The sequence below is a fragment of the Ailuropoda melanoleuca genome, chromosome 18 (genome assembly GCF_002007445.2).
Source record: "Ailuropoda melanoleuca isolate Jingjing chromosome 18, ASM200744v2, whole genome shotgun sequence".
NCBI lineage: Eukaryota > Metazoa > Chordata > Mammalia > Carnivora > Ursidae > Ailuropoda > Ailuropoda melanoleuca.
Genome location: NC_048235.1, coordinates 35,228,798 through 35,254,264, shown reverse-complemented (window position 1 = coordinate 35,254,264; position 25,467 = coordinate 35,228,798). Strand labels below are relative to the sequence as shown.

Sequence of the window (25,467 nt, the reverse complement as noted above, 5' to 3'; positions counted from 1 at the left end):
CTGCTAAATGCACACGCATGCACATACACACATGTGCACACACACACACAAGGTGCTCAGTATGTCTTCAGCTATGATATGCCCTGGACATTCAGCTCTTGGTGTCTTTCAGACATGAATATTTATTCTGGAGTCTCACAGACCCAAGATTATTCTCCTTATGTTATTCTGCGCTTTGGGCTCAAGGTTCTAGTGAGTTCGACATCTTGGCTTTGTTACACCAGTGCCGCAGATGTTCTCAGCTAACTCTCCATTCTCCCTACTTAGGACTTTTCTGTATGAAACAGAACAAGATTCTGACCAGCTCGATAGCAGCGGCATGTTTCACTGGTGCAAAGCAATCCCTCTGGACAGTGTGATTCTGGTAGGTGATCCTGTACCAAATCTCAAATAAGATAAAGCTACACCTAGGATAAATAACGTCCTTGCACTAGTTATAAGCACTTGCCATTTCTCTTTGTAAACTGTGAATTTCAAAGGAAGACCACATTCCTCACCAGCCTGAATGGTATGCAGGGTAACAGATGTGGCATTTGACAAAGACCGTGTAGGTAATATGCTGGGATTTGAAACAATTAGATCAGATTGTTCCTTCTTCCCCCCTTTCACAGTTTAGCTGGGTCAGTTATTTAGAATAATGTTCTCCTGACACATTGCTGTTTTGCTAGTAAATCTAATTAATTTAAATGCACCAGGGAAACCATTTACAAGAACTCTGAAGCCTTTTTTTTTTTAAAGTAAATATTTTCCTAACTATTGGTTTTACAGTTTGGATTTTCTATAGTGGTTTCTTTTCAAGGGGGCTGTACTTACACTTAACACATTAGTCAAGAATGTATACCCTGGATGCACAACATAGGTGAATCCTAATAGATATTAGAATCCTGCCTCTATCTTTGTTCTCTCAAGGAAACAAACTAACTCAATTTACTGAAATGCCAGCAACTAAAATGTAAAAATTCTGTATCCTAACCCAGGCTCTGACACCTGATTTCCAGGTCCCCATCTATTCTCATTTTCCAGGGTTAGCAACTCAAGCATAATCTCACTGGTTTACCTTGCAAGCAGTAGTTCGTAAATATAATCAAAGTGATTGTTTGTTGTATGAACCCTATATAATTTTTTCAACTGTGACTAATTGATAATTATTTTTTTTCTTGCTTCCCAAAAGTAGTTCCGTTCTCTTTTTTTTTTTTTTCTGTTAAACACATACACACATAATCCTTGTGTCTTGGTACCAGTGTCCTGAAAGAATATGTCCCAATTTTTGTAAAAGCATGATCAGTCATTTGATCAGAAGCATAAAATTGTCAGAGCTGTCATATCAACTAGAAAACTATTAGGGTTGCTGCTGAAATTCACCACTTTAGCAATTATGTCTTCTCCTAAACTAAGCAAAATAAATTCCATTGAGCAGAAAGCTAAACATGTTTTCAGTGGGAGGGAAATCTTTAGAAAGGCTGAGAAGTTGGTTGTAGATGGAGGCATCCAAGAGACCAAGAAATAGAAATAGCAGATGTTTTATTATACCATATTTCTGAAGCACACGGACAGGTTGCTGTGATCGATATCTCCTTTATGTTACTTGATGTGGAATGTAGTTCAGAACACCAGCTGAGTCTTTTGATAAGTTTAGAAGGGCTTCTAGTTTAAGAAATTCTAAGGGTTTTGAAACTTGTGACCATAGAGGGAAAATGTCCATATTGCAGAATTCAGGGAGGCTTTGAATTTGGTTTCATTTGCAGAAGGGTCAAGTGGAAGTGCTCGATTTAAGTTACTTTGAACAAACACTGCATCCTCCCCTTCCTCCAAAAGCCACCATCTTTCTCAATTGGGAGACAGTTTTGTGCCACAGTTCCTTGGACAAATTGCAAATTGCATCTCTGGCTGTGCCCATTAATGCACTCTGCCATGTATCTTGTTTCTAATTGTTTAGTTCTACTCAGAAGAGCAATCGTTGGACTTCAGGCATGTTACATTAAATACCGTTAGAGGCTTCATTATTCAAGTTAAAACTAATCGGATTAGCTAGAGACAATTATTTAATAGATTTGGTTAAGATTCACATCACTCTCCAGACAAGTGGCTTTATTTCCCCTTACAGGGCAATTCCCTTTGAAAAGGGAGTATTTCCTAGTATATGCTAATTTGACAAACTAATTGTGGAGCTGTCAGATGTTACTTATTTATCTTGTTAGATTTTATCACTCCCTGTTTCACAGAAGCTTGTCATCTAACCCTGCTAAAGATGGCATAGGGCAGGATGACGTATCCATTTGAAGTATTCTGAGTCTCCGTGTGCTGAGGAATATAGACCACACTCATGTATGAAGTGCTTCTACATGCATTTAACCTGTTCTCTACCAGCTTCCAAGAGTCCTCCTCTGAAACTCTAGGAATTCAACAAGATTCAGAGTTGATTAACAGGCATTGAACAACAGCTAATGAGTACTTTCGATATATTATTTAATTTAACAGAATTATCTTTTATTTTTTTAAACCATTCAAACTTAAAGAAATTGAGGGTCAGAGGGTAGGCTAGCTTGTTCACAGTCATCCAACAGAATACAGAATCAGGTCTTCCTCCAGATCCAGTGCTCTTTCTAGCCCATTCCAGAGCCACGAGAGAAGACACTGACTCATTCCCTGGAAGAAATCAGACAAAGGCTTGCAATGAGTTTCCTACAGGAATATCATCTCTCTCTCTCCCTTTTTTTAAGTTACATTTATCACTCTTGAAAGTCTCTGTGAATGTGGGAAATCTCATCTAAATATTTTTCATGTATATGATTACTTTCAACTTGGAGATATAGAGGCAATATTAATAATCGGTGATGCTGATGGTAGTATGTGATATGTTTGAATGTTTGGGTTCAAATGGCATTTTTGTGACCTTTTCATTTCTTTTCTGCACTTTGCACAGTGAATTTCCTCAACTCTAAAAAGCATCTGTTAAATGAGTTTGGTATGTTAGGTTGAACCATATGAAGTTACCAATATTCAACCATTTTTGACTCATAAAAAGGCAATTTCATATGTTCCAAACTAATAGGTATTTTTATATGTATGAAAATCCACCGAAAACTGCACCATGTTGTACAACTTGATGTGATTTTCAGGACTCACTTGAAGGCATAAATTTAGCAATGGAATTTGTAGTTTTTCATTGAGTCTTACTACAGCACAAACAAGGCCAAAACCATGTAATGAAAGTAAAAGATGTGCTTCCCATTTGGTTCTGCGGTTTCACACCTTGAGGAATGATACTGATCTGAGTTTTAATTGACGCACTCCATGCTAATAAAAGACTTTAAAAAGTGGAGTAAGAAGGAACTCCACAAAAAGATAAAAAGTATAATTGCCTCATGGTAGGTAAATTCCATTTTATGAGCAGTTTGCAGAATTTCATTACCCTTATGAAAGCCCTCCTATGGATGTACCTGGAAGAGTGGGGACGAGGGGACAGAGCCCTCTTTGAGAGACTCTCAGCTTGTTGTTAAAACTGACCAGACTCTGGCATGCTTATGCTTAGAAACGAATGGACAAGTCAAAACATGAGTTTCGGAACCATGTAGTAGCATGCGTCTTTGGAGATGCGACCTCAACACTGATGGGGCTTCGGAATTTTGTAATGCCCCTGAGAGCGAGCAACTATACACGGCCAGAGTTGAAGGACATTGTGTTCATTGGGTCTCTGGATTACCTGAAGAGAGAATGGCTATTTCTGCAGAATTTTCCCCGGATATACATTCTACCTGTAAGTGTCACATTATAGATAGTGAATATTTATAATGATAGAAACACTAATGGTACTAGCATTAATAATAATAAAACAGTAGCTTGTAGTTATGTAATGCTTACTGGTATCAAAAATTATTCTAAGCGTTTAACATATATTAACTCATTTAACCCTCAAAATAATTCTATGGGGTAGATTTTAAAGGTGTTGAACTTTGGGCGTGCAGAGAGAGTAGGTAGCCCGTCCAAGTTTACACAGCAGGTAGGTAGCAGAACAAGGATTTAAATCTAGACATTGTGGCTTCTGAGTTTATGCCCAAGGGCCACTACATTTTGTGTTTTATGTTTAGAATCATATTTTATGGTCTTTAATATAAATAAGAGTTTCTCCTTATTTCTGAATCTGATTCTGACTTAATGTTCACAGCTAAACTGATACTAGCTAGCCTTTGTGCTCTGACTTTCTCATCTTTTCTGAAGACACATCTTTTATGGAACACGTAATGCCACATGGTCCTTGTTAGATGTATGGGAAGGATGAATTATGTTTACATTTCTGAGAAATGGATCCATTATGCATATGGGGCATTATAGTTGTAATTGTATTTTCTCTGAACCTTTATATACCTGTATGCCATGTATGCCACTATTACCCTGGATTTAAAAAAAAGTTTGTACAGCGTGAAATGCTCCCAAAGCATGTAATTTTTTCATGAAATAATGCTGGTAATGTGTAATATTGTTCAAATTTCAAAAATGGTTCTCACAAGGAGCAAATTTCATTTGCTTTTTTAAAAAGCTACCATAAAGTTCTGTGCACTGTATCCTTACTCTAAGCCGTAGAAAGGAAAACGGGGAAAGGACCAGAAATATCTAGGTCCAGCTAGCGTTAGAATTACTGGTTTTCAAATCTAAGCTACCTGAAGGCAGGACAAGATCTATTCCTATTTCTCCATCAAATTGGGAACAAAGCAACCACGACTATGCTAGTTAAGCCAGAGGGTATAGGATAGGTCAGCAGCATACAAAATTGTGGGGCAAAATTTGCCTTTAGACCCATAACTTACCCTTTCTCTGAATGTTTCTTTCTACCCCTACTGTTATCCCTACTTTACTTCTCCCACTTGAATCATCTGAATGTATGTAAACTCCTCCCTCTGCACCCTCCTCTGGCTCATCCAGACTTGCTCTCAGGAAAGGGTCTGTGAAATTTAGTCACACTAAGATATTAATGATCAATGAGTCTACATGTGTTCAGATATCAGGAACCTAAGTCTTAAAACCAAGTCAGAGAAGGCTGGAGAGGCTTTGCCTCAAAAATTGCATCACCCACAAAGAGCTATCACCATGAACCATGCCATAAAATTCCTCCATCTGAGAAGTCCCTCCTCTACTGGGTTTTTTCTCATTAGGGATCTGCACTCTTTCCTGAAGACCTCCGTGCAGCCAACATAGAGGAATGTTGCATGTGTGCTGTTTTATCCTCCTCATCCAAGGCATCAAGCAACCCAGCTTTGGTAGACACAGAGACCATCATGGCCACACTCAACATCGGATCACTGAGGATTAGCTGCTCTGCCCAGACACCTGAAGAATCACGTAAGAACAACTTCCTGATAGGAGAAGGCTAGAGAGAATGGAATAAGGAAAGAGAATTAACTCCTCTCTGAAGTGCTTTGATCATGGGGAGGAGGAGGGGCTGGACCAGATATCCTCAAAGACCCCTCCCAACTATGAGAGTCCTGCAAAAGAAGTAGCAGAGAGTTAAGTCCTTGGTAATCCTAAGTCAAATGAAAACCTATTTCTATCTTCTAAATGGAATGCATGTAACACTGTTTTCCCATTTTAAGAAAAATCACTGAATTTTTAGTCCTGCTTTTGTTATTAACTAAATATTAGTTAAGATAGAAATTGGCATATTATTATAATTAATAATATTTAGTAGTAGCAGTAGTATCGTTCTCATTGGATCTTAGAGATGTTCGACTACTGTTCCTAGTTTTATGTCTGAGAGAATGAAGTGTAATTCTCTTTTACTCTTTTAAGATGCTTTCAATTTATGAACTTTAGAAGACTATCTCTGTGGTCTCTTCCAGCTTCCATAGACTAAAAATGTCATATTAATGCTTCCGATTGGAAAGAGATGGTGAGACGCAGGATCTATTCAGGACGGAGATCAAGTCTTTTCCTCCTTTGTATTCCTCTTAGTGCCTAGTACAATTATGGTCACTTAAATGCTTTCCACATACCTAATGAATTGAAGCAAATGAGCCAGTAAGCCACACATTTCCCTGTACCCAAGTGTTTGAGGTAAATTCCCACTAAAAATTGTGGTTTCCCTTCTCCCCCCAAATAGGAAAAGACATATATTAATCTATTTCTAAAATTGACTACTAGACATTCAACCTAATATGAAAGTACTATTAGTGGAGAATTTTCTGTATCTAAAACAGATTTTCAACTCAAAAAATAAAAGTAAATCATCGTTGGGGTCCCCTCCATCCAGCCATTTCCCTTGGGGATGTTGATCCTCAGGATCAGGAACTCAGTCCTCTGGCCGTGCAGCTGCTGAGCACAGCTGTTCCACTGTGCATGGAACTTGGAGTGGTCAGACATCACAGGAATTGCAAGGCTTTCATGATTATGGTTGTGGATAAAAATGTGCATGGATCAAATTAGGGAACCGAAAGAACTCTAACTCCTAGGCCACTGTTGCTAGGTAAGAAAATAGAAGGTTCTTGGGCCAAAAGAGTGAGTGAGTAATCTAGCCTAATCTTTGGTAGGTGAACTGAGCCAGCTTCTCGAGACACCCTTCCTAAGCAGTGAAAGCCCATTTGCCACCCAGAGTTTCAGGGTGTTTTGCAAAGCAGACTAATAACAAAGCACTTTATGAATAGCAAATTGTCATGAAAATCCGGACTAAGGAGGTATGAGCCATATCACTGCTGAACAAATCTAAAAATGCTGTTGTGTTCTGCCAATAAATCCTTAGCTTAGCAGTTAGCACACAGATCTACACAAGATATGTGTGTGAGTATGTGTGTGTGTAAGTACACCATGCTTACATCTTTCTATGATTGGACAGAGAAGAAGTATTCACTTTAAAGGCAATATCATCAATATACAAATGAAAATGCTCACATAACATAAGCCTGGGGTAAACTGACATTGGCCATCTAGTTAATCATCTGGGTGACTTGTCCTTCCTATTGTTTTACTTAAGTTTCACATCTCATATAGGCTAGAAAGATAGAAACCTGTGAATTTAATTCTGGTTTCCTTTATATCTAGTAATTTTAATCCTTTCATTTATTTATTAATTCAACAAAACAATGTTGTACTTGCATCACGTACCATGTATTCTTATTATAGGTTGAAAGGTTTCCCTGAAAGGAGAAAGATGAATTGGTAGAAGAAGGTAAAGGAAGGGGGGGGAAGAATTGGAAAGGAGGCAGAAGAAAATGAAGGAATATCAAAGTATTTCAATCATTATGAAGTATGAGTAGGTGCTTTCCCCAAAGATAAAAGTGAAAGTTTAGAGAAAAATGTATTGTGTAGGCCTTGCACCATTTCTTTTATGGATATCGTCACACCCATTTGTGTAACCAGGAAATGCAGATCCAGTCAGGCTCTACTGTACCACCTGACAAAAGTCATAGAGTCTGCTTCTCTGGCTCCATAGCATCAGCGAAGTCACATTATGAACTCATGAAGAGCAAAGGATCATTACTCAGAAATTTCATCAATTACTCTGGCATTGTAGGAATCTACCTGGAGTTTATATATAGAAATTCCCAATCCTCAGACAGCCTGTTTGGTTCTCTTAACCATTCTTCCCATTTCATGTTAATACTCCTTTTGTACCATCCTTAAGAAGTGGCAGTGGGAATACATGCTTCCTAAGAACTGACAGTATAAAGGATTGTGCAATTCTGCTAGGAGGCAGGGAACATCTTGCATGCTGAGCACCAACCTAAGACTAGCCAATGGGCAGTTCGCTTTCCCTTCCTCTAGGACAGTGCTTATCAACCAGGGACAATTTTGCCCTCAGAGGTCATCTGACAATGTCTGGAGACAATTTTGGTTGTCACAACTTGAGGGGATGCTATTGGCAGCTAATCAGTAGAGGTCAGAGATGTTGGTAGACGTCCTACAGTGCACAGGACAGCCCCACATAGTTTCAAACAAACAAAAAAACAAACTTTTGGGCCGCAAATGTTAATAGTACCAAGATCGGAAACCTTGCCCTTGCATATCTGGTAAGACCTTTGTGGGATCAGTGGGCTTTCCCACATCTTCAGTCACGATAAACTTATATATGAAGGGCAACTTGGACCACCAAGGTTATTCCATACAGTGATTCACCAAGAGATGTTGTGGGTTGGGGACAGCAGAGTGAGGACTCTCGAAAGATCTGTAAGAATGCCAGCCCTCCTGGACATTTCCATGGGAAACTTTAGGTTTTCCAGTGACGCTCTAATTGCTGCCCTGTCATGTCACAGGGAGGACAGGTTGGCAAACCTAGGTACTGAACTAAATAATCTGTGGCATAATCTAAACATATAACAGCAATTAAGTCTGACAACTTAATATGCTACTGAAATTTAAATGTACAGTAGTAATCTACAATTAAGCAATCTTTTGTAATAACACCCTGCCAGACTGGAAGATTTCAGGTATAAGACTATGTACTATTAGGTAGCAAAAATATTGACATTAGTAAAATATACCCAGGCTATGATCTGTCACATATTCAAATTAACCATTGCTCTACAAGACAAGATAGAATTAAGGCAGAAATTCAGTTGCCATCCTTCAGCTGCTATCCAAAGCAGTTATTTCAAGTGTTATATATGAGTCTACCCCCAATAAGAACATTTGAGATCGAAGTAATCTATCTATACTGAATTCACAGATTTGATATGACTATAGTAAAATTCTGATCTGTCTGTAGTTTCTACTGCTCACAGCAGCCAGAAGGATCTTTTATAAATATTTAGTAGATAATGTCACCCTACTTTAAACCTTATAACGTGACCCATGACAATTATAGGAAAATCACATTGGGATCTTGCAGGCCAGTAGGGAGTTTGAATTTTTCCTACTTCATCCTGTTTATACTGGTTCTTTCCTTCCTTGGATCCCTTATCCCATTCCCTCTGCCTGGGTAGCTCTTCACCCCCCAGGACTCCATTCCAACAACAGAGAGGACTCTCTTCAGACCCTATCCAAAGTCACCTTCCCTCATCTGAGTCATTGGCCCCTAAAAGTTAGGTTTTTCCACAGTACTTATCACTGTCTGAAAATATTTCATATTTGCATCACATAGACTGCCACTGGGACAGGGACTCTGCACAGTCCTAGCATGGAAAAGACTTTCTTTAAATATTGGCAGAAGGAAGAAAGAAGGAAAGATGCATAGAGCAGAGAAAACATCTTACACAGTTCTGAGAATAAAGTAAATCTTAGCTCCCCCAATCTTCCTGCATTATGGAAATCCCAGAGACTTTTTTTTAGGTAAAACAGTTGGAAGGTATTCAGATCTTATTACAAATAAGATTTATCAAGGAGTTAGAATATCTGATCTCTAGCCATGATATAGCCTTCCTCTTAAATAGCTGTCTGAACAAGGTTAGCCCTCTGGTCTTCCACCTCCCAACCTGAAGTTGGAAGGTTTACTAAATTCCTAAGGCCCTTGCCAGTTCTAACTATAAACCAAATATGTTGGGACCTTCCTGTGGAGCATGAAGTTTTACCCTGAATCCACCTTGAAGCATGACTCCGAATTTAAGCAGCTCTCAGAAATATATTCAGCTCTACTCTGCATTAACAAGAAGTGCCTCTTTTACCGAACGTCTTGGGGAGATGGAGAAGCTGGTAAATATTGTAATATATAGCATTCCCTCTGAAAAAAAAAATCTCCTTCTGGGTCATTTCTTTTCCCCTGTCCCCTTCTCAGCAGCCCTCCTGTTGTCTGTCTGTCAGCCTATCTTACCACCACTCTCATCTCCATTCACTCGCAATCTCACTCCGTCCCCTCCCATGTGCCTGGCTCAGTAAACAGCAAAGCGTCTTCCAGGACAGCAGGGAATTTTAATTATAAGTAGAATTTTTGCCTTTCACAGTAGTGTGTCCATGTTACATAGCATTCTCAGAAATGTTCAAGAAAGGTAACCAACAGTTTTAAGGCATCACTTCTGAAGAGATCATTATGTGAATGTTTCTTTTTTAAGTGGACCCCAGCTCCCCATTTCTTTCTTCCCTTTTCATTCTTTACATTTTTTTAGTTTAGCTTAGAGACCAAAACTCTGGTGTTTTGCCTGGTTTTGAACCTGTCCATGGTTCCCTGCATGGTAGCACTGTGTTTCAGGCTGGTGCTAGACATCGCTATCTTGTGGAGTCGAGGCTCGCAGAGGAAAGTGAAGGGCTTTACCTCCTCACTCAGGAGGGAATGCTGTCTGTAAACTGAAAGCAAAGCTCAGAGGCTCCAAGTGACACCCTGCCCATCTTTAAGGAACTCCCAAAGCATTCAGGATTGAGGCAGGCCAACCAGGGGTGGGGGGCAGCCAATTCTGTAGAAGAAGAAAGAAGACATGAGCAGTGCTTCATGTGCACCTGAATACCCAGAGAACACTTCCAAGAGGCCAAGAGCACTAAGAGTCAGAAACCAGTTGTAGTGTCTCCAGAAGCACTGGTGGAGCAGCCCCTCCCCCCCCCATTTATTCATGGTTTCCTGAAAATTCTGCAAACAAATGGATGTGGATTCAGGCACTGCTTGCCTGTGACATCACCCAGCACTGCCACTCCACGGAGAATAATCATCTAATGTGGTCAATAAGCAACCACTGGCTGAGTTTTGCCTTTTTTATAGTTCACTTGAAGTGCCATTTAAAACACACACACACACACACACACATACACACACACAAACACACACATACACACACACCACTTCTCAAACAGAGATGCTGAGGAGGCCCCAATTTTTCCCCTTAAAATATAGAAAAAAACAACAATTTGGACATGAGAGTAACTTTGTTAAGATGAAGCACCGAGGGCCATATGCACCCCAATGTTCATAGCAGTACTGTCCACAACAGCTAAACTGTGGAAGGAGCCAAGATGCCCTTCAACAGACGAATGGATAAAGAAGATGTTGTCCATATATACAATGGAATATTTCTCAGCCATCAGAAAGAACGACTACCCAACATTTGCAGCAACATGGACAGGACTGGAGGAGATTATGCTAAGTGAAATAAGTCAAGCAGAGAAAGACAATTATCATATGGTTTCACTCATTTATGGAACATAAGAAATAGCAGGGAGATTGGTAGGAGAAGGAAGGGAAGAATGAAGGGGGGTTAAACAGAGGGGCAATGAACCACAAGAGACTATGGACTCTGGGAAACAAACTGAGGGCTTCAGAGGGGAGGGGGGGTGGAGATGGGATAGGCCAGTGATGGGTATTAAGGAGGGCATGTATTGCATGGTGCACTGGGTGTTATACTCAAGTAATGAATCATGGAACTTTACATCAAAAACTAGGGATGTACTGTATGGTGACTCACATAATAAAAAATTATTATTAATAAAAAAATTTTTTTAAGATGAAGCGCCAATTTACATGGTGTGCTTCTCCACCCTTGCCAAGTTTCGTAAGCTGTCTTTCTTCTTTGCTGTTGTCTGTGTCCACAGAAATTACTTCAGAGTACTCCAGATTTTCTGAGAAAACAAAATGCCGAAGAATCCCCATCCTCACCGAACTGAGTGAGTTGTGTTTCAAGGACAAAATGCAAAGGAGAAATCTTTGTCATCCATAATTGATGTCCTAAGGTTCTTTTTAGAATCCACAGTCAAAGGACTGAGGAATCAGAATGGGGCCCAGAAAAACGTTAGGTGTTTGACCGGACATTACATTGGGTTTTTATCTCACTGGTGACATCATCACGCATAGCCTGGTATATCTGGGTGTCAGGGTGCAGGAATAACATCTGCCTCCTCCTCTTGTTCAGTTATCAGGAAAGGGAGACTAAGAACTGGCTCAGTCTTGTTTGGAGGAAATCTGTGGGAGGGGCCGTGGGTTTGAGGATGGCTGTGAAGGATCTCCCTATATTCATTTAGCTACCCATCATGGGACTTTAAATCAGGCAGCTTCCTTTCCTGTAGTGCTACCAGGACTGGGATTAGGGTGACACAAATGAGGCACTCAGGATTCGTATGTTAAGGAGGCACTCACTCCTGGGGTCCTTAAATCTTGTGTCCGAGGTGTCTCCCTTGTGTCTTCTTAATCCTGGCCCTGAGTGGTGCTCTTCTAAAATGGAAACACTCCATGCAGAAATATCAGAACAAGCTGTTATCTCTCACTAACACCTTAATGGAAAATGCACACATATGAGACTTACCTAGATGTGAGGAGCTCTGAAGAAAGAGGGGTGCCAAAGGCATGGAGGGTGCCTGTGTGCATTTGGGGATATGTCTGGGAGACAACAGGGGACACACTGGGATTTAATACTGACAATAATTGATGAGAAAAGGGGAAGATACGAAAAAGGGGAATGGTGTCTTTAACACAGATTAGAACCTGAAGCTGTCAGCCACAGTTTTTATTTGCATTTTATTTTTATTTTTATTTTTCTGTCCTTTTGAACCATGTTTAACCCAAGGTGCATATACACTGAGGACGTTGATTAGAAGACTGTGATGTAAGTTGGAGTGGTCAGGAGGGGACCAGCCAGCTTCTCACTGGCCCCAAAGTACATCTGGTCACTCTCCAGGGATTCAGAGCTTGGTTCAACTAAAGACTTGCTGGCACCAGGCAGCCCTTGTCAAATTAGTCTAACAAATCATCTGTCAGCTCACTCAATTTTTTGTTCTTTGGCTGGCTGGAAAGGGTCATGATGACATGAGAACTGTAAGTCTGACTGCCAGCACTTTGGTACAGAATGTAACGTGGCATGCAGGAAAATGTCTAGGAAAGTGGAAGCCAATAGTTTAAGATGACACAGCAAGATTTGGACAAGGGCTCCTGGGGTATGTGAACGTGTTGTGGGTTGGCAATGCAAGGAGAAAAAAATACATGTGCATAAAAAATGTGGGTTGATATTATCATGCATTTCTCACCTTTTATAAAAACATAGAGTAATTTAAAGAATTAAAGAATAATCCAATCTTAGTTAAGAATGTATTCTGCATCGTATGCCCAGTAGATTTGGTTTGATCTATAATATGACTGTCAAGAACTGTGAAGGATGAACGTAAGACCTTATGCTACTTACAAACCAACAAGGCAACCTGCCACAGTTTCATGGACACTGGCAGAAGACATAAGACCACTGGGTCAGAGATAAAGAACAGCTTATTACTCAAAGCAATGGCCATAGCCAGAGTATCATCAATTTTGTGCTGCTTGCCCAAGACCTTCCTCCCACAGGGTGACGTGAGAAGGGCCAAATGATACAAAACCCACCATGGATTACTTTATAGGAGAAGAACCCTGGGCTTCAGGAACCAGAATCTTTTATAATGGGCAGTAAGCATGATTCCCTTTGCTCTGGTGGGAGATATTATCTCTATATTCCAATGTTATTTTCTACTTAAACATTTTTGAAACAACAGTCTTAGAACAAAGGCAGTCAGCGCTTCTGTTTGTACTCCCAACAATGACCAGTTGCATTCCCATCAGAGGCTTCCTCCAGGGATCTGAGTTGCAGCCTGGGGCAAGTAGAGACATGCAAATGGTTACTTTGGCTACTGCTACATGAGCCCCAGTTCGGAGGATTCTCTAAGCCCAGCTACTCAGAGTTCATTTATCAGCAGCATCTGGAAGCTTGCTGGACTCCTAGAATTCCATTGTCACCCCTAGACCCAGTGAATCAGAATCTGTGTTGTAACAACATCCCCAGGAGATTCATATGCACATTAAATTTTTGAGAAGTGCTGCTTTAACTTATTCTGGACCTAACTTTAAAAGCCCAAGTAAATACCAGGGTATCTATGGCATAGTATTATGAAAAATGTCTGTAACTGGAGTGATCAGATGTTCCCATTTATACCTGTTTTCCCAATGCAGTTATTGAGAGTATCTCCTTTTACTTCCAAAAGTGTCCTGGTTTGAAAGATAAATTATATAAAGGTAACGTTGGGGACAGTTGTTTGGAGGAGCTGGGCCGGGGGTGCAAGGATATATCCTTGATGATGAAGGTACCCAAAAAGTATACACATGTGTTTGGGGGGGGAAGATACTTGGAAAGAAAAAGGATAGATGATAGATATAGATAGATAGATAGATAGATAGATAGATAGATAGATAGATAGATAGACACTGAAGTAAGGATAGATCCCACATTGACCCCAGGGTAGACATCTAATTCTTTGTTCAGTGATCACCCCTTGGCCTTCTTTGTATGGCAGTCCTATATTCTTCAGTTTGTCTGCCTATCTTTCCTTTTTTTCTTCTTTTTCCTTGCAGAAAATCCTTCTAATATTCACTATATTGAACAGCTGAGTGGCCTGGATGAAACTGTCTCAGGAACAAACCTGCATCTCAGCACATCCTTTTCCACGGGCGCTGTCTTTTCTGGCAACTTCTTGGATTCCCTCCTGGCCACAGTAAGTGCAGCTAAGTGCAGCTTGCAGAGGGAAAAAGGATGGTTCAAGCTTTGGGAAATGATGAGAATGCCTCACAATTCAGAGTTCTCTTTGATTTTCTAAAAAAGCTTGTTCACATACAGTATTTCATCTTTTTTTCACAACTACTTGGCAAGGGAAGCCAGATTTTCACACTTTCAAGATTAAAAACGTGTCTGGCCCTTAGAACCAAAACACTTGGTACCAGGAGGAGTGAGCACATAAAAAGCAGGGTGCCTACATTTTAGCTTCAAGTGCATCTTGGCAGACCAAACTCTGGTTTCAGAGCTTAGAAGACACTGCTTTCTCTCTTCTCTAAATATCCCCAACGTCTTATGCAGAAATCAGCCATAAGGGGACACAGGGACCAAGGAAATCTTTGGCCTTTGGTGGTATGAGCTTAGTTCAGAGCTAAGTCAACCCTCCCTCCAGGCTGCCCCGCTCTTGGGGTGAGTTTTTGACTACGTGGTTGCTCTTCAGCTCTCAACTCCTCTTTAGCCTCTGAGCAGGTCCCTTGCCTAGACTATGGTATTTCCGTAAGTAGAGCTAATTCACTGCACAAATACCTACTCTGCACAGGGCACACTGTTCTACGTGCTGGGAGTACAGCGGTGATGAAACAGACCAACGTCTGTGCCCATGTGGAGCTCAGGCTCGTGGAGGAGATTAACAGAAACATGATAAGTAAGGAACATATGTGCCATGTTAGATATATAGAAGGCTAAGGGACCGTGAGATGAGAAATACAGGGGTTAGGAAAGGAGCTGAAAGTTTCAATAGCATGGCCAGGGGAGGAAAGCAGCACCGGCACGGTGGCATGGGGGTCCAGCTCCGGAGGAGAAGTGTACACGCTGTTCTGATCTTTGGGGGAAGAAACACTCTGGGCAGAGGCAAGAAGGGAAAAGGCAGTGAGGTGCAAGCACTCTTGGTATGTTCAAGGAATTGGACCAAAACACAAAATCTGTATGTAGCCATTCATAAATGGCCAACTGAACTCCTCCAAAGGAAATACTTGTTACCTATGTCCTTCCAGACTCCTTCTCCCCAGATTTTCCAAGAGAAGGGCTGAAGCCTGGCTGAATCTCAGTATACAGACACACAGGGCTCTGAACACAGTTTGATAAACTTGCAGCCCTCTGTAATTCCATGTGGAAGGGGCATGATTCCTGAACTGTGGGGTGCCTCAAAGGCACAGTTTGCACCTTTAGTGAAGTGTGGATGGGACACACATGCTGTCCTCATGGCATCAGGGCTGCTGGTCCTGAGGAGATTATGTTGCCTGGGGGGTGCGAGTGGGGGTGGGGTCTCATAAATTCCATCAAGCTCTCAGAGGAATAAAAGTATGTCAGTGAGAATTCAACATTAAACAAGGTGGTAGACAATGAATTTCCTAAAGGGTTCAGCAGCATTCAGCCTTGACTGAGCCAGGAGTCAAGTCAGGTGACTTTTCTGGGAAGGTGGCTCTATCAGGGAAAGGGTTTTATCACTGTCTATCATTGATATGTCAGTTACTTTGCCAGTAATTAATGACTGGAGTATCAGGCAGGAGGTGACTTTCCATGAACTGGACCTGTCTGCAGGATACATTTTAAATGGGGTTAAGGTCCCAGTTCTCCTCAGAGACCCCTAGATGGCAGGCCGCTTTGTGCCTTAAATTAAACTGGAGCCTTAATTAAACTCCACTGGCCCCCAGAGGTAGGAGCAAAGTCGCAGACTCTGTTTAGAACTCGTGGGAAGAGCAGGGTGGGCAGAGAGGGGCTGGGAGAGTAGACGTAAGAACAAATGCACACATAGCGTCAGCCAGCATAGGAAACATGAACGTGGTCATGAGAGCCGGGAGCTGGCCCTCTCCCCACTCTGCACAGATCCTGTGACCGCACTAAGGAGGAGCCCCTGCCTCCCAGGCTGCCTTCACATATCGTATCAGTGGGCTTCTCAGCAGGAGAGGGCACCCTAGTCCTCCAGGAAAAGGAAATAAGCTATGTGAAAACTCAGGAGTCTTTCCTGAGCCCCACAGTGAGATCTGTGAGAGAGAGGAAATCCACACACTGTACCTGATCCAGGGGAGAGTCACATAAGGTCACAGGCATAGCAATGGAGCTTCAGGGCAAGCCTTTCTGTCAAAGGGGCTGGCTTGGGTCTTGACCCTCTGCATATCTGCCTAGTGGCCTTCTGCCTCAGCTCTTGAATCCTTAATGATTCATGGCACAACACAACGGACATGCTCTAATACTATGGAGAGCTCCACTCCCAAATCTCTGGCCATGATGGGCTGAACCAGACCTTTGAAAACGATCAGGTCATACTGCCCACTCTTGATTCCCTTACTCCTGGGTCTGGTGGTACTGGGTCCACTTGGCTTGCTTGCTTGCTTTCTTTCTTTCTTTCTTTCTTTCTTTCTTTCTTTCTTTTTTTAACTTAGCTTCTTTAACATTGAGAAGGGTTTTTTTTTTTTGGTTTTTTTAAAGATTTTATTTATTTATTAGACAGAGATATAGCGAGAGAGGGAACACCAGCAGGGGGACTGGGAGAGGGAGAAGCAGGCTTGCCGCTGAACAGGGAGCCCAATGCGGGGCTCGATCCCAGGACCTTGGGATGATGACCTGAGCCAAAGGCAGATGCTTAACGACTGAGCCACCCAGGCACCCCCCACTTGGCTTTCTAAGCAGAGGGTGACTTCCCATTGTCCAGCCACACAGAAAGAAAGAGACCACGAGCCAGGTCTAGGCCTCCAATTCTATCATTTCGAGTCTTCTGGGTACCATTTGCTCTTGGTTGCCCTCCTGACCTTACTGGTCTCATGGAAATGAGAGCCGTGGCCTCAGAGAAGAGATCATTTATCCTTTGGCACCGAAAATATCTGGGAGTCACCACTACGGTTGGCACAGAATACATTCGTCAGCACTCCGGTTTATTCTCCATACATTTTGGAGCATCTTCTTGCTGAGAAGTGGGGGAGAAAGGCAGAGATCTTGGTCTCTCCTTAAAGTTAGGATGGCAGTTGTGGGCTCCATGGTTATCACTTCCTCTAACACATTCCCATGGCAGGTGCCACTAATGATCACAGTTCTCTGCCCGCAGATCACACCTTGGGGTCTTTCCCAACACAGACCTCGAGGTAACTTCTTCCAGTAGATTTTCTTGTTGGGATAATATTAGTAATCAGAGCAATTAGTGTGATAGGAAAAGTAATAACATCTCTGAAGCACTTACTTTGGGCCAAGGTCTTTGCTACAATACCTTGTTTAATTCTTCTTTCAACCCAATTAGGAGAATACAATTATGAGCCTCATTTTACAGATCAAGAATCCAAGGCTTTAGCAGGATAAATAGAGTGCCAAAGTCACAGCACTTACAGGTGACAGGCTGTCATCTTTTTTACCCTGTCATTTTTTTACCCCACTCTCAATGATTCCAGAGGCAGAGCTCGCTGTCATAGCCCTCTGTCCTTCCAGAAATCTTTCTGTGATTATAAGTATCCTTCCAGTACATTGATTTTCAAGTTTTGCTTAAAGGACTCTCCCCACCCCAGCAGACAAGCAGGGAGGAGCCCAGGGTGCACCCACCTCATCATGCCCCCTGCCTGCCCCTGTCCCCCCAGTTGGAACAACTGCTTTCATCTGTGCTATGTGTGAGGCTTCTGCCTAGGATTTGATGTGAAGGAGGATTTCTGTTATTAAAAAGATTTGGAAGACCACTCCCTAGAAGTTAGAATATATGACCAACAGAGAGGGAGGCATAAAATGAAAGGACCAGAATTCTGTTCTCTCTTCTGAGATGGATTTCCAGTTTCCAGTCAGGAGTCCTGTATGAGAGACAGGAGTCCACCATCCCGCCCCATTTTGCGTGTGCCTTTTGTCCCATAATTCCCCTTCCCGGAGAACACATTCCAGGTGGTTCTTCCAACCTGCTGCCCTGCTCAAGGCACCAAGAGATCTGTTTTCCATTGCTCCCAAGTCTGCTCCCCTGATGCCCATACTACACAGAAGTGCAAGGGGGAATATAGATGCATTCAGAACAGACCCCCTAAGGAAAAAGGTGACTAACACCTCAGCCAAGTCAGAAGCAAGATGAGGTCACCAGTCTTGACTCTGACTTCTCCCGTTTTCTCTCCATTCCCCCTTAATGAACACAAAGGAATGAAATGTGCAAGGCCCAAGGATAAAACGAAGCCTGAATAATGTGTTGTGAAGTTGTCACTGCTTTTACTGAAGTTGCGTTTTGGATTTCATGTAGTTTTTCATTCTATCCCCTGATAGACCTGTGATTTTTTTTTTTTTACAACATAAAATAATACTGTTTCCCTCCAAATCTGCTACAGTTGACACTAGGGCCTCAAATAGCCTCTGGTAGACTACTGTAAACTCCTGTCCCAAATGGGAAAACATATCATTAGAAAATAGAATTCAGATTCACTTTTAATCCTCTATCAGCTTAATGTTATAAAAAATATATGGAGAGACACTCAGGTCCATAAGCAGGATTCCTATACAGCTTTATAACAATGGAACTTCAGAACAGGCCATAAATGTAGGGAACGATTTCCTTACAAGTAAGGAAATTGAGGCTTACAGAAGTTACATGACTCCCTTAAGGTTACTCAGATGGTTAGTTGCAGTTTTCCTACCATGTAGTCTCATTCTCTGAAGTATTTCTCAGAGAATGTTTGGTTTTAAGGCCCTTTGAGATTAGATTTTCAGAATAAAAAGCAACAAGTATTCAGGATGTTAGTATCTAGGTTATTAAGTAATAGTGTAAGTTGTGAGAGAGACCCCCAGCTTCATTGTAGCTAAAAGTCAAAACACTCTGGGCTGCAACATTTTCTAACCCTGGAAGTCCAAATTCTAGTAAATTTGATTATATTAGAAACACTATCCAAGTTTAAAGGTCTTAAAATATTTGAAGCACATTTAGACTTTTGTATTTTCTTGAAAAAGAAAAAAGAAAAGAGAGGATGGAGGAGGGGAGGGAAGCCGAGAAGGGAGGGAGGGTAGAAGGGAGGAAAAAAGAAAGAGACCAATATGATAGAACCCTGAATAATAAGAATACTAGATGAGCTCATGGAGTAAGGGTGACATGTAAATCCCTTTATTTTCCCCAATATAGAATTGCCCTTTTGATGTCAAAACTGAAGAAATGATATATTCAAAAGCTAAGCTTCTCAGTTAAATATGTAAAGTACATGTTTCCCTAGAGCCCTTGACACCAGGATAACCCTAGAATTTACACCTTTTCTTTAATCAGTGGAGAATTATTCAAACAGCATTATGTTTGATCACTCTACACTATGGTCACTTGTTCTTAAACGGATTGTGGCTCAATCTGGATTTACATTCCCCGTTCATGCCTGGATTTCAGGGAGCTGATTCCATAAGCTCCCTTCTGGGTGGTAGCAGAATGGAACAAAGAAGAAATAAGAAGTAGACCGTCAGTCAGGGGATCCCTTCAGTCAGGACATTAGGGAGGAAAAGGCATTTAAAGTCATCTTTTAACCTAGAAACTATTATAAAACTTATTTTCCTATTATTCTCTCTTAATTCATATAGCTTATATTATTTCCTAGACTCTCTTGTCCCAATGGCTTCTACATTTTACTAGCAATATTTGTTTATTTGTTAAAAATTGACTGACAATTGTAGTCAATATTCTTGCAGCTGTTGAACACCTGCCTTGTTCAATGCGCCCCTGAGCACATGAGTTTTAAACAGACAAAGTCTGTCCTCTGAAAGACCATAGCATTTAAGAAGTGTTGCCCTGGAGGGTGATCTGAGCACCAACCACATGGAAGAATCATCAGAGGTGGCCTTAAAATTTCTGATTCCCACTCATTTCCATACATTCTGATCCAGTGGATCTTGTATCTCAGAAATCTACACTCACGTAGAATATCCTTCCAGGAGATCCCGATACATGAGAACAGAATTTAGTAATGTGTGTGGTATATCTCATTTCATCCCACAAACAAGGCTCCAAGATGGTTTTATCATGTCAACTTTAAAGGTTATAAAACTGTTTCTTAGAAAACACACGAATTGTCCAGAGGTACTCAGCTAGGACATGCCAGTCCAAGATTCAAAGTCAGGTGTGTTTCAGACAACTACTAACTATAAAATACTATAAAATACAGAAGGATGAAATGGAGCAAAAGCCAGTGGCTGTGGGATCACAAAGAAAGAAAACTTCTTTCTGATGAGACCAGCATAGAGTTTAGCAGCCATAGATCTGATGAGCAATCAGTCAGATATTCCAAAGCAAAGGCATGAAGGAGTAAATATATAGCTTGAGCAACAGATGGACTGTTGTGCACTGAAGGACACCATTCATGGAGCAGGTGAGCTTGGTTTTACAGCAGGAGTATGACATGGAAGGTTTGAGGAGGTAGATGGCATGATCTGATCTGTGTCCTGGAGAATCTCTCCGGAAACATTTTGAACAAGGAATGCAAGTAAGAAGAAAAACAAAATAGGAAGACTAGTAAACAGGCCCCTATCATAATTCAGTCTGCAGAAGACAAGTCCCCGAATTTAGAGAAAGTGAATGGCAAAATTTCTGACAGTAACAATTGAGGTCATTCTTATTATTTTTAATAAAAACAAAAGCATTGACTTTTGTATAGGTGATATATAAACATATAAATTCTCATATCTACTGGAGTAAAAGCCTAGTTCAGATAAAACAGAAGGTTGAACATTTAAAACACTATGTATTCAATACATTTGGGGAAATCTAATGGTAACATATTACAGTGCTATTTACATTTATCCCAATGCCTAGTTTACACTAAATATGGTAGGAATCCTTTGGGAAGGTAGTTTAAGAACATAGCTAGGGTTATTCAGATTCAAAGTAGTTTCAAAATAAGTTGTCCCACTTGTCCTCCTTTGGTTTCATTCTGATGCCAAAGATTCCAAAATTCCATTAATTTATTCAACACCTATAATTTGTATAGGACACAAGAGCTGTGGGAGACCTAAATATTAATAAGACCCAAGTCAATACCTGTCCTCAAGTAGGTCACAATCAAAAGTAATATAAGTAGATTCACATCCAGCAGACTCAGTTACAGATGACAATAATAATGTCGGTAGTGCCCTAAGGAACAATCTAAGGAGGTCACATTAAATACATAGTTATAGATATATGTTGATGATTACTAAGGTATGTGTGGCCCAACATACCCCTCTGGTTATTTTTGGAAGAGGGGCGTCCTTGGTATTAGCATCATTACCCATTATCTTCTTCTGCCACAGTGTAAGCGCAAAGGGAGCAGGAACTGGGTCAGTGTTATTTTCTCTGTACTTTGCCTAACCCAGTGCCCTACCTGAACTGAGAGCTTTTAGTTGATTTTAACAATGATAATGAGAGACCCTGTTTTGCCTCGCTGGATCCATTTCAAATGGCAATGTCCCCTAAGTCCCCAGCGATGCCCCCTAAGTCCCCAGCGATGCCTCCTAAGTCCCCAGCGATGCCCCCTAAGTCTCCACAGTGTCTGTGCTGGCTCTTCTGACTTTGTATGTGGCTTATCCTTGCTTTCCAGGCCTTCTACAATTATCATGTCCTGGAATTACTTCAGATGCTGGTGACAGGAGGGATAAGTTCTCAGCTGGAACAACATTTGGATAAGAGTACCTGTGGGCTGACCCACAGCTGCACTTCAGTTATGCCTGGAAGAACACGGTGTAAGCTGGGTCTTCTGTCCTTAAATGAAACCATTTTGTCAGACATTCAAGTGAGTCAACTCCTATCATAATAAAGGTTCCCACTTCCTTACCACACTGGGTTTCTGAAAATGATGCGGGCTGTTTGGGTTCCTAGATGGCCTATTGCAGAGAAATAAGAGCAAAAGCTAATACAACCTTGTATTCTTAGAGTATTTTAGAATTTAAAGTGCATTTTCATGTATCCTATTTATTTTTTTTACAACAATTCCAAGAGGTAGGTAAGGCAGGTATTATTATCCTCATCTTCCAGATAAAAAAAATGCAAGTGTGCAGGAATCATCTGAGAATAATTATTATAATAACTAATATTTACTGAGTATGTTCCCTGTGCCTGTCTGCTTTGTTTTTGTTGTTTACTTAATCTGTCCAAGGATTTGTATGGTAGGCATTGTTATTAATTGCACTGAACAGATCAAGAAGCTGAGACTCAGAGAAACAAGGACTTGCCTGAGGCCACATTGTGTCCCACTGGAAAAGCAGGGGACCCTCCAAGGCCATCTGACCCTGGCTCTGCTCACTTTTCCTATACCTGAGCTGATGAAGAAATCTGATCATGTCAGCCTAAATCAGACAGAAGGGTTCTGTGTTTGGGTTTAAGAGTAGCCAGTGGAAAATGCTTGAATTTTCTAAGCCCACTGAGCCAGTGAGCAGTAGATTATGGCAAGGGGAAAAGGTCATTATGGCATAACCATTGCGGCATCTGGTTGTTTTGGGGATCACAGAGTCGTCCAGCCTGGGAATGAGTCATGTACTTATTAGTGCCTTTTGGTTTAGCTTTTGTTGACATGACATTTAGCTCTCTACTGGTGGTCCAGAGCATGGCATTTTAAGGAAATATTTTTTGTTTGTTCAGGGAACATCAGCAGAGCCCCCTTTACATGGAGCAGGCTCTTCCAGGTCTCTGCACCTGACACGTCTTGATAGATACTGCCAAAAAGGGAAAACCCCATGCCCAGGACATCTGAATTCCAGGTGCAAACAACATGGCAAAGTTCCTTTAGCACACCCTGGTCCTTTGCATTTCTGTGGTCCTGGGCTCCTCACCCGAGATTGACTTGTGAGTGACTATAAGTCCAGGACAACTGCCACTGGCAACTTCTTGTCAGTATCAGAGATGACAGTGGACTGGTCAACATTGCTCTCCTTCCTCTCTCCACTTGTATGTTGTCCTCACTTTGTCCTCTACCCTAGGGAATCACATAACAAAACAAATTATTCTCACGTGACTTCATTGAATCCATTTGCTGATGCTTTGACCCTGTTGTCTACCCATCGTGCCCTTGTTGGCTATAGCCTGAGAGCAGTGTCAAGAGGAACACTTGGGACTGTAAACTGTGGTAGAGTAGGATAAGAAGATCACTCTTTGGAAGTCACTGAACATCCCAACCCGTTAGACAGCTTGAAAACTGAATTTCCCAATCTTTTACTCATTGTTACTTCTTTAATGGTTACCAAAGTAGCAGTAGTAATAAAAACTAGCATAACCACACACTACACCACACCTGTAAGACGCTCTTGAAAGACCACAATGATAAAAATAGTTACTGGGATTAGATACTCAAAACTTATCATAAGCGTAATTTCCTACTTGACACTGCCACCATAAAAGATATTAGGAAATGACTTTTGGGTCTTCCAAAATTTGACTACAAGGAAAGACAATAATTTTCCAGCAATTGCTTGTTATTTCTTAATTAAAGTACCAACAGATACATGTTTTTCTCTTTTCTCCCCAGCCAAGAAACACATTTGGCCAAGTGTTCTGTGGCTCGTTAGATAATTTTGGAATCCTGTGCCTTGGTTTATACCGCATGATAGATGAGGAGGAGAACAAGCCGGAACAAAAAAGGGAAGTATGCTTGCTTGGAGAGTGCTACCCATCTATCCAAGCATAAGAGCCAAAGCTACTTTATTCAATGTGAAAGAGAGGTCCAGAGCTCAGGGTCCATAATTACAAAGAAAGGTCCAGGGGAAGTAGACAATGATGTAGAAAGAAGGAATCTGGGTATAAATAACATGAATGAACTGATGATCCAATTAATAGTGACCATGTAAAGAGAATGGTGTTTGTGTTCCCAGTGAAACCTGAGATGTAGGTCCAGATTTCAAACCAGGGCTCTTTTGTAACTTACTCCTCATCCATGTCTATGTGACTACTTCTTCTTCCTCTCCTTCTTCTTCTTTTTTTTTTTTTTGGTTTATTTATTTATTTTTATTATGTTCAGTTAGCTGACATATAGTACATCATTAGTTTTTGATGTAGTGTTCCATGATTCATTAGTTACTATAACACCCAGAGCTCATTCCAACACATGCCCTCCTTAATACCCATCACCAGGTCACCCCATTTCCCCACCGCCTTCCCTTCTATAACCCTCAGTTTGGTTCCCAGAGTCCAGAGTCTCTCATGGTTTGTCTCCCTCTCTGATTTCTTTCCATTCAGTTTTCCCTCCCTTCCCCTGTGGTCCTCTACTCTATTCCTTATGTTTCACATATGCATGAAACCACATGATAATTGTCTTTCTCTGATTGACTTATTTCACTTAGCATAATCCCCTCCAGTTCCATCCATGTCAATGCAAATGGTGGGTATTTATCCGTTCCGATGGCTGAGTAATATTCCATTGTATATATGTACCACATCTTCTTTATCCATTCATCTGTTGAAGGACATCTCAGATCCTTCCACATTTTGGCTATTGTGGACATTGCCACTATGAACATTGGAGTGCATGTGCCCCTTCTTTTTACTACATCTGTATCTTTAGGGTAAATACCTAGTAGTGCAATTGATGGGTCATAGGGTAGCTCTATCTTTAACATCTTGAGGAATATCCATACTGTTTTCCAGAGTGGCTGTATCAGCTTGTCTATGTGACTTCTTAAAGATGAAAGCCACTGTCCACATTGTAAAGGATTTACTTGTTTTCTGCTGTACTTATTGGGTAAATGTTTATTGACTGCCTCATTTCTAGCCCACTGTGTTTTACACCTATAAATTAAGAGAGTGATATGCTCAGATTTCAGTTGAAAGAGCAATCTGACCACAGTGTAGGACAACATTAAGGAAATGCATGTGGAGGGCAGGAGGGGGAAAGAGAGTGTGGAATCTAAAGACAGCACACTAATATAGATCTGAACTAAGATCCTCACAGTGGGAATGGACAGGATNTATTGTGGACATTGCCACTATGAACATTGGAGTGCATGTGCCCCTTCTTTTTACTACATCTGTATCTTTAGGGTAAATACGTAGTAGTGCAATTGATGGGTCATAGGGTAGCTCTATCTTTAACATCTTGAGGAACATCCATACTGTTTTCCAGAGTGGCTGTATCAGCTTGTCTATGTGACTTCTTAAAGATGAAAGCCACTGTCC

General features: G+C 41.2%; 1 protein-coding gene across 1 annotated transcript in view; it reads left to right on the top strand.

Annotated features, from left to right (window-relative positions):
* Positions 1 to 25,467, top strand: part of KCNU1 (potassium calcium-activated channel subfamily U member 1) — a 143,030-nt gene that overhangs the window by 116,718 nt on the left and 845 nt on the right. The window contains 7 exon segments of the mRNA XM_002917235.4: positions 3,533 to 3,757; positions 5,151 to 5,315; positions 10,399 to 10,437; positions 11,451 to 11,508; positions 14,210 to 14,349; positions 21,905 to 22,096; positions 23,825 to 23,958. Of these exon segments, the coding sequence (XP_002917281.1) occupies positions 3,533 to 3,757; positions 5,151 to 5,315; positions 10,399 to 10,437; positions 11,451 to 11,508; positions 14,210 to 14,349; positions 21,905 to 22,096; positions 23,825 to 23,958 (953 nt within the window).